The following is a 9,805-nucleotide window of genomic DNA, read 5'->3' on the forward strand; positions in this document are numbered from 1 at the left end:
GGATGGATGGAAGGATGGATGGAAGGATGGATGGAAGGATGGATGGATGGAGGTACTGTGACAGTCCAGGCAAACTCAAAGTAAAGCAGTGGAAATGAAAAAAGAATGAATCTAAAAGATATCAAGGGATCCATGTTGCCTGGTCCTCTCTGACTGCCCCTTTGCTAGGAAACTAAGATGGTGGTGGGAGAGGAGGTGGGAGCTGGAGAGCTGGAGAGCGGTCTTTTCAAGCCTACTTTGGTTATACAGGAAGCTGCAGAAGATGAATGGTTTTCTTGGCCTTTCTTCAATAAGGTCTCCCTGCCTCTGTCTCCTCCTGGGTCTCTAGGAGAGACCCTCCAACTGAGTATTGGTAGCGTTGGGTACCTGCTTCAAAACTAGTTCAAATAGTTACTGAGCAACTGTCATGTGCCAAGCACTATGATAGGAACAAAAGGTACAGAGAGAGAGGCAGACAGGGAGAGAACCTACGTAAGGAGATTAGACCTAGGGTGGGAAGGCAGACAAATGAGACCATTTTCCTACAATCAGGTTTAAGTGCTACTACACAGAGAGAAGCCCAAAGGAAATGCCCTTAATCCAGGGAGGGGTAGTCAGGGAAATATTCCCAGAGGCGGTGACACTTGAAAGTGAGGAAGAATTAGCCAAGCAAAGAACTGGAAAGGCATTCCACATGAGAACAGCATCAATGAAGGCCAGTGATAGTACATAACAGAGTCGCAGGATCCAACCATCCTAAGAGCAGAAAGTGGGAGTTGGAGCACTTACCAGGTGAGTAGCGGGAATGTGATTGGGGGTTCACTCAGAAAACACACACCTGTCCTGCAGCAGCCCTCGCTTGTCTCCGGCTTCCTGAACACATACTTCCCCCGTGATGGGATCGAATCCGGCCACCCCTCCGATGCCAAGTGCAGAGGGGAAAGCAAGGAGGGTTGCCCTAGCCCGGGAGGGCTGAAAGGACATCTTGGCTCTGGGGAGGAGGCTGGCATACTGACCCTCCCCCCCTGTTAACCCATGTCCAGCTGCCACCCAAGGGGAAGCTTCGGAGCCTGTGTAGCCAGCACGTGGAAAAGCTGCAAACCTTCCAGCATCTGCACCCCATCGTGGTCCAGGCTGCTTTCCCTCCACTCTACAAGGAACTCTTCAGCACTGAAATTGAGTCACCTGAAGGGCTGTCCGAGTGACCCAGAGGAGGGACTGCTTTTCCCTTCTCTGGAGCCCGCTGGCCCTCGCCCCAGCCCTCCTCCTACCCTCACCTTTTTCTTTCCTATGCTCTGAGAGGGTGGACCCTGCCTGTTCTTTGGGGGTGAGCGATTGCTCAGACTGGCTTTCTGCCCACAGGCTTGCCCAGCGGTGGGCCAAGAGCCAGAGAGGGTAGGGATGAAGGAACACCATCTCCAGCCTCAGCTTGGTCGCGTCTCCTTCACCATGACTCTTCACCCCCAGCTTCTGAGAGGCCTAGGGTGGCACATAGGGACCTCTAGGAGGACCACAGTGTCCTCAGGACACCAGGGGGATCCAGGACACCCTGGATGAATGGAACTCAACTCTGGGCTCAGAAGCTAAGAACAGGACTTTAAAATACCTCATTGCATTTCCCTGTGGGCTTTGGCTGGGGAGGTATGTCAAGCTCAGAGACTGGCAGCTGGAGCCCAGAAGGACCTGTATATAACATGAACACAGATCTTTAGATTTTCTGCCTTCCCTCTTCCTCTCAGCTCAGCAAGGAAGTGGTTGGACATGCTTCCCTTTACCCAGGGTCTAAAAAAAAACTGGATATGTGGAGGGTAAGGATGAGATGGGGGTAAGGGGCTGGGATAATCTTTTACGGGATTTTATGGGATTTTTAGGGATAAGGTACAATGGAGGCCAAGAGCATCATAGATTGAGTTAGAACTCAAACCTCTTATGTGCACTTTAGAAATAGACTTTAGGGGTCAACACAAACCTGATGAGAGACACACACCCATGCACAGGTGAAACACATACTCACAAACTCAACCTGCAATTATGCACCTCTGCAGTACATTTAATCTGACACAGTCCCTGTCTTCCTTGAGGTCACAGCTCAGAGGTGCATAGTGGCCTCAGGAAAAGAGTCCCAACCCTGAGGGACCCCAGAACATTTTCATGGTGGTCCAGTCCACCAACCTTAGACCTGGGGTGGCCCAAACGCCATCCCAGCCCCAGATGTCTTCTAGCACAAGAAACCCCAGGAGAAGAAGAGATAGATGGCTGGACACTGGTCAGTCAGATGGTCCCAGACAGACGTTGGAGGAGTCCTGCTGTCATTATGGAGAAAGGAAACAGACACAATTTCTTCACTCTGTGACGGGGCACTACTGACTCTAGCAGGGAGGAGACCAGGGAACAGGGCAGACACCTGCCTCTCAGGCTGCCCCAAAACTTCTCTTGCTTGGCTTTACAAATAGCTATGAGCCATCCTGTGAGGGATAAACAGCAGGTGATGCGGGGGAGGGGGTTGTATTGCTCTCAGGGGAGGGTTTAATAGGCTAGACATAAATCCTAACTTGTGCTATTCTTTATAAAATGATTTTAAAGGCCAGGGGCATGTGTGGTGGGGGCCGGGAGGGGGGAGGGTCTTAAATCAGACCACCGACCAGCTGCTCTCTCCTGTCTCATTCCTGTGTGGAGACCCAGGTTTTCAGCCCAGCAACCCATGAGCATCAAAAGGATCGCAGCCCCCACTCTGAGCAGCCCCCAGGGAGGCTTGGGAGTTGCTCCTCAGAAACCCCCACAGGAGTCTCAAACTAAGCTCCACAGCAGATGTTCTGGATGGAGAACTTTCTCCACAAAATGATACCCATGGGGGGCATTTAGATTGAAAGGCCGCATCTGGGAGAGGAAGGTGCTTGTCCCTGAGCTCCCCAGAGGGCAGTCAGCATGTCCACCAGAGACCCTTTCGGAGCTGCTGGCTGCCTCCACTTCCTGACCCCTCCTAGACCCCAAAGTCTCCGTCTGCGCTCCCTCCCCTTCTCCATCCTGTAGTGGCGCTTGCTGCAGCCCTCCCTGGTTGCTTTATTTATTTATTTTGCACCAACAGGGTTGCTGCAGACTCATTCTCGCCTGGTTTAAAAAGAGAGAGAGGAAAAAAAAAAAAAAGGAGAAATGCTTTCTGGCTCTTTTCTCTACCTCGGTCTTGGCAGCAGCGGCCACAGCAGCAACAGCAGCCCCAGCGGGCAGGCGGGCGGGAGGGCGGCGGGGCAGCGGGCAGTGAGGGAAGTGAGGCCCGGCGGCCCGGGGAGCAGCTTGAATGGGACGGCCCCCAGCCCTGGACAGAGGCAGTGTCCAACTTGATGCCGCCCTCCAGCTTCTCCGGTAAGTGCCCCCACCTCCTGTCCCAAAGCTGCAGCTGTCCTTCTCTACAATATTCTCAGAGACAAGGCCAGACCAGCGTCCCTTTCAGGCTAGAGGGTTTGCGCTCCTCCTGCCCCTCCCCCCTGCACCACCCCACCCCACCCCACCCCAACCAGCCATTGATCCTGGCCCCACCGGACTTTGATGGGAAAACTAAAATGTCCCAGACACCTCTATGGGGAAGGACTCTAAAGAGACCTCCCTCCGTCTCCCCAGGGCTTCCTCTACCTCTGGGAAGGGTTTCTCCACAATCAGTATGGAAATTCCAGAAATCTTTCCCCTAAGAGCCCCCTCCCCACGCAAGTCCCCATGTCTCCAGTCAGGTCTGCTTTAAAGGTTCATATGTGTCTCTGGATTGCCACATAGAGACAAGAAGAAGAAAGCTTCCTACTCCTTGAAGGGTTGATGCCCGAGACCCCACCCCATCTAAAGAAAGAAGTGGTTCTGACACCCATTTCTTCCGGCAAAGTGGCTGGAAGCCAGTCTTGTAGCCATGGAGACTGGCGAGGGAAGTTTGGGATTAAATTAGCCACGTTATAAATAAAGAAAAGGGGTTGTCCCTAGATCCCCCAGCCCCTAGGCCAGCAGGCTTTGGGGACTAAGAGGAAACTGACAGAAGGGGGAGGGAGGGAAGCTGGGTTACATGCTTCAGTGCACTTTTGCTGAGTGCAGAGCACAAAGGAGGAGCAGTAGCTGCAGCAGTAGTGATAAAGAGCTAGCTGTCGAGTGGACTTCCCAGAACAGGCGTAGGGACGAGGGAGACTGGGACACGTCTGTCCCTGGAGAACTCTCAGCATGCCAGAGATACCTGCCAGGTCGGTCTAGGGACAAGAGGAGCCTGGTCAGCTGCCTTTGCCTGCCCCGCACCATTCTCTCTCCTCCCAAGCCTCAGGATGGTGTCCTACATCCCTCTGCTCTCCGGGCCTCTTTGCTCTCTGGTTTCCTGCTACTACAGCGGGAGAGGTGCCAGAACAACTCTTCTAGAGGAGGGGTGCAGATCCTCACTCCAATCAGGATCCAGGGATGTGATCCCCCCTCCCCGACCCCGCAATGGGAAGAAGTCACACCACCTCGTAAAGTTCCACGTGGGAGAAAATGGGGTGTGTGACAGAAAGCTGACCCTTCAGGGCACAGACAGCCTGAAGCCCCAAAGGCCATCTGGATCTGCAGCTAGAAAGAAACCCAGGCATCCTGCCTCCCAGGGAGCATCACTTACCTCTTGGTCCCAACACCTCCCCTCCATGGTTCAATGCCCTGCTGACATTTAACACGGTGAGGTGAGAGTGAGTTCACCACCTATGGGGCCCCTTCTCCTCTGTCACCTCGACCAGTCCCCAGTGGCCATGATACCTGCCATTATCCTGATTCTGCCCAGGCCCTTGGTTCCCAGAAACCCACTTGCAGTCTACATGCTTTGCACACAGCCTGTGCCCAGAGATCAGCTGTGCCAGCCAAGGGCTCCCTTGCTCCCCACCCACACCATCTGGCCAGGTGCTGTCTCTCCTCCTTGTCTATGCCTCCCTGGCTCACAGTCTGTCTCTTGTGTATTGTTTGGGGACAAGAGATCTCCCTCAGATTCCCACGTTGGACTAAATCAAAACACTATCGAGGAGGGATGTAACAGGAGCCTGAACCTGAGGACCAAGCAACAACACTCAAAACCCAGGCATCCCTTGGGTCCCTCACACACCACAGTGTCATCTATAGGGGCTGCGCGTAGGGTTCTCATGAGGGACTCGGGTGCCCCCAGTAGCCTGTGCCATGGCTAACGTGTTGCTTGGCTGTCAGCCACACAGGCATTCAGGGAGATTGGGTCTTGCTAATTCAGGGCCCCAGGCCCTGGGCCAGGCTCCAGAAGGGCAGAGGGGCAGTAGGTGGAGTCCAGGGGCACAGAGCTGAGCATACTTCCCAGCCCTGGAGGACTTCGTCAAGGTGAGGACCGCGCTCCCATCAGAATCCAAGCATGTGATTCCCCCTGAGCTATGGACAGATAGACAAAGCTATGGATAGATAACATGGGAGAAAAGGGTGGGCAGAGAGTGGAGGGCAGAGCTTGGGGAGGACAAGTGTCAGGGAGAAGGGACCTGCGGTATTCCTGGATCTCACAGATATAGGAAAATGGGAAGACTCAACGTTACTTCCCTGCTTCCTGTCCATTCACGTACAACTTTCCCGGCTGAAGTCAGGCTTCACTCACGTTCCATGAGCCAGGAGGCACTCGGCCTGTTACCCAGGGCTGGGAGGGAGAGCAAAGCAGAGATTCCCCAGAGAGGAGACCCAGGAGCCCCCCAAGGAGGCAGTCCCCCAGAACTGTTCCTGGGTCTGCCCTACTTGCTGGTGATGCTGACACAGGTAGCTCAATCTCCCTCTCCTCTACGGAGGCCCAGGAGGTCCAGGGTCACCATCGTCTGAAGTCACTTTCCAAACAGGACCATGTCATCATCTATTCCAGGACTGAAGAGGGGAAGGCTATGGGTCCAGCTCCAAAGCAAGCCTGGCCCCCATGGCCCCCTCTCCTGTTCCTGCTCCTCCTGTCTGGAGGCAGTTGTGGTGGGTGCCCTGCCGTGTGTGACTGTGCCTCCCAGCCCCGGGCAGTGCTCTGCCCCCTTCGGCGACTGGAGGCTGTGCCTGGGGGACTCCCGGCGGACACTGAGCTCCTGGACCTGAGTGGAAATCGCCTGTGGGGGCTTCAGCGCGGAATGCTCTCCCGCCTGGGCCTGCTCCAGGAACTGGACCTCAGCTACAACCAGCTGTCCACCCTTGAGCCTGGGGCCTTCTATGGCCTCCAAAGCCTCCTGACCCTGAGGCTGCAGGGCAACCGGCTGCGAATCATGGGGCCTGGGGTCTTTTCAGGCCTGTCTGCCCTCACGCTGCTCGACCTCCGCCTCAACCACATTGTCCTCTTCCTTGACGGAGCCTTTGGGGAGCTGGGCAGCCTCCGGCAGCTGGAGGTGGGGGACAACCACCTGGTGTTCGTGGCTCCAGGGGCGTTGGCAGGGCTGGCCCAGCTGAGCACCCTCACCCTGGAACGCTGCAACCTCAGCACAGTGCCCGGCCTGGCCCTGGCCCGCCTCCCAGCACTAGTGGCCCTGAGGCTTCGAGAACTGGATATTGGGAGGCTGCCAGCTGGGGCACTACGGGGGCTGGGGCAGCTAAAGGAGCTGGAGATCCACTCCTGGCCATCTCTGGGGGCTCTGGAGCCTGGGAGCCTGGCTGGGCTCAATCTTAGCAACCTGGCCATCACCCGCTGCAATCTGAGCACAGTACCCTGCCAAGCGCTCCGCCACCTGAGCTTCCTCAGGGTCCTGGATCTGTCTCAGAACCCCATCTCAGCCATCCCCGCCCGAAGCCTCAGTCCCCTGGTGCGGCTGCAGGAGCTCCGGCTGGCAGGAGCGTGCCTCACCTCCATCGCTGCCCATGCCTTCCAAGGCCTGACCGCTTTCCACCTCCTGGACGTGGCAGATAATGCCCTTCAGACGCTGGAGGAAACGGCCTTCCCTTCCCCAGACCAACTAGTCACCCTGCGGCTGTCGGGTAACCCCCTGGCATGTGACTGCCGCCTCCTCTGGCTGCTCCGGCTGCGCAGGCGCCTGGACTTCGGCGTGGCACCCCCTGCCTGTGCCAGCCCCCGGCACATGCAGGGCAAGAGCCTGAGGGAGTTCTCAGACATCCTGCCTCCAGGGCACTTCACTTGCCAACCAGCCCTGATCCGAAAGTCTGGGCCGCGATGGGTCATCGCAGAGGAGGGGGGGCAGGCTGTTTTCTCCTGCTCTGGAGACGGAGACCCAGCGCCCACGGTCTCTTGGAGGAGGCCTCAGGGCCCTTGGCTGGGAAGGGCTGGGCGAGTGAGGGTCCTGGAGGATGGGACGCTGGAGATCCGCTCGGTGCAGCTGCAGGACAGAGGGGCCTATGTCTGCGTGGTCAGCAATGTTGCCGGGAATGACTCCCTGAGGACCTGGCTCGAAGTACTCCAAGTTGAACCACCAAATGGCACTCTCTCTGACCCTAACATCACCATGCCAGGGATCCCAAGGCCCTTCTTCCTGGATAGCAGAGGCGTAGCTATGGTGCTAGCAGTTGGCTTCCTCCCCTTCCTCACCTCGGTGACCCTCTGCTTTGGCCTCATTGCCCTCTGGAGCAAGGGCAAAGGCCGGGTCAAACATCACATGACCTTTGACTTTGTGGCACCTCGGCCCTCAGGGGATAAGAACTCCGGGGGTAACCGGGTCACCGCCAAGCTCTTCTGACCTTTACTTCCACATCGGAGCTCCAGCCAAGACAGCTTCGGATACCAAAAGGGAAGAAAACCAAGGTTGCTTGAACCAGAACCTAGGCCCACCCCCGCCTGCATTGTGCCAACAGCTAATGACGCCTCTCAAGAAGGTCTGCCTCACCCCTCCTTTTGCAGTTTGAGGATGGGAGCAGAAGCTGTAGACCTGTAGTCAGTCTAGCCCTCCCCGCACCCCCCTCCACCAAGCAGGAAACATCCCCAAGGCTCCAGTCTACTCGTTCACACACACTGACGACACCCTTTAACAACCAGTACCAATTGCCAACCACAGCTACGAGATTATTGCAGAGGTGAGACTGAGAAGCGCCGCTTGCTTCTCAACCATGCAGTCTACCTCTCTTTTCTGGTCTGTATCCTCCCCAGGAGCAAGGAACTAGGGCCAAGGATCTCAGGCTCAGAAGATGTGAGTGTACAATGCAGGGGGGCGGGGGGGGGGGCAGACTGCACACTGGCTGTGTCTGCATGAGGCCTCCAGCACCTGCCCCATCTGTCACATCATTAAACTTGCTGCCAAAAGGCCATGACAGCAGCGGTCTAAACTAATGTGATATCCGGAGTTTTCTTTACTTCACACTTTCTCCCCTCTCATTTTTATCAAATCTCTCCCTTCCTACCCTTTCTGCCTGCCCACTGAGCATGTGCCCCAGCAGCCTCCCCGACATATAAGCTTAACACCAAAGGAGGCCCAGAGATGTTCTGGAGAAACTCTCAGTCTGTTTCCATTTCGGCCCTTTCCCTGTACTCTGGAGTTAGAGAAGGAGGGATCCTCCACCTTCCAAGGGATCCCTCTGAAGAAATTCCAGCCTGGGGTACCTGGCTCCTTCCCTCCTTTCCAGTTCTTGTTGGGATCCCCCAATCACAGACCCCTAGTACCCTAGGGGGAAAGTACAAAGGGAACTCCTAGAAAATGCCTAGCAAAAGCACAGATCTGCAGTTGTCCCAGCAGGCAGACTGAGAACCTGGCAGGACCAGGCTTGGAGGAACCAGGCAGGAAGGGCACTGCACACTGTAGGGAGAGCGGAGGGAAGGGGCCGCAGCAGGATCTGGCTGCCTAGTTAATTTCCACTGCCCTTTTGCAGGGGCCTCTTGTTCCCTGTTCAGTGCAGCCCAGGTGGGAAGCTGTCTCTGGATGGAGGCTACTGTCTAACGGAGACCCCAGATGCAGAGGCAGGCTGAGAGGAGACGCTGACTGCTCTGAGCATGCTTCAAATAGGTGGCAAAGCCAAGCCAGGGAAAAGGAGAGATTCAAGAGGCAGCAGCTTCAGCATCTCAGACAGGGAGGAGTGAAGGGACAGGAGGGGCAGGGAGGAAGGACTGAGAAGTGGGGAGTCACGAGGCCCTGGGGAGCCTCTCTCTGCAGCAGCATCTGCTCAGTGTCCTTAGCTCCCCTCCACCCTCGAGGGCCCCCACCCACCCCTCAGGATGCAAGCATCATCAGCTTCCTGCTGATTCCTGCTGCTCTTGTCCTTGCTCCTTGCTCCGAGGAGACTCTACTCATTAGAAGATTCCCAGCTCAAACTATCCCCACAGGGGAGAGGAGCAGACGCCATCCAGGAGGCAGCCAGACTTGACCAGCAGGCAAGCTCTTCAGTGGGGCCCTGGTGGGCCTCTGGGGGTGGGTCAGAGATGAGAACAGGAGGTTGGGAGAGGGAGGCTGGAGAATCCAACAATCTAGAGAAAAGCGTATCCCTGAGCCTCCAACCCTGCCCCTGCCACGCACTTACAATTCTCTTAGCATCCTGACAACCTCCCCTCTCCAGTTTATAAGGCACCGGAAAGATTCCACCACGCTTCCCCCCAGCCCCCACACAGCCCTTTCTCTCCTCTCCAAAACCTTCCATCCACGGCTTACTAGGTTGGGACTTGGGGGTCAAGTACTAGAGGTTCTCACTCTCATTGCCCACCCTGCAATGCAGAAGACAGCAGAAACAGCAATATTGTGCAGAGAAATCTCAGGGAAGCGTCCAGAGACAGTGGGGCACAGGTGACGCAGGGAGCAGGGGCCACAGCTGCCGAGTCCCAAAGTCTCCCGAGCAGCTCTACCCAGAAATCGAACGTGAGGCACCCATGTCATCTCAAATTTTCTAGTATCACGTTTAAAAAGCAAAAAAACCCAGATACAATGAACTTTGATAC

General features: G+C 56.0%; 2 protein-coding genes across 2 annotated transcripts in view; both read left to right on the plus strand.

Moving 5' to 3' along the window:
- Positions 1–2,972, plus strand: part of RORC (RAR related orphan receptor C) — a 12,593-nt gene extending 9,621 nt beyond the window's left edge. The window contains 2 exon segments of the mRNA XM_049618406.1: positions 1,023–1,166; positions 1,168–2,972. Coding sequence (XP_049474363.1) covers positions 1,023–1,166; positions 1,168–1,278 — 255 coding nt within the window. The 3' untranslated portion in view covers positions 1,279–2,972.
- Positions 2,973–5,179: 2,207 nt separating this feature from the next.
- Positions 5,180–8,423, plus strand: LINGO4 (leucine rich repeat and Ig domain containing 4). The gene has a single exon (XM_049616245.1). The coding sequence runs from the start codon at positions 5,850–5,852 to the stop codon at positions 7,623–7,625; it is 1,776 nt and encodes a 591-aa protein (XP_049472202.1). The 5' UTR covers positions 5,180–5,849; the 3' UTR covers positions 7,626–8,423.
- Positions 8,424–9,805: the final 1,382 nt, after the last annotated feature.

This window comes from Panthera uncia, assembly GCF_023721935.1.
Source record: "Panthera uncia isolate 11264 chromosome C1 unlocalized genomic scaffold, Puncia_PCG_1.0 HiC_scaffold_4, whole genome shotgun sequence".
Taxonomy (NCBI): domain Eukaryota; kingdom Metazoa; phylum Chordata; class Mammalia; order Carnivora; family Felidae; genus Panthera; species Panthera uncia.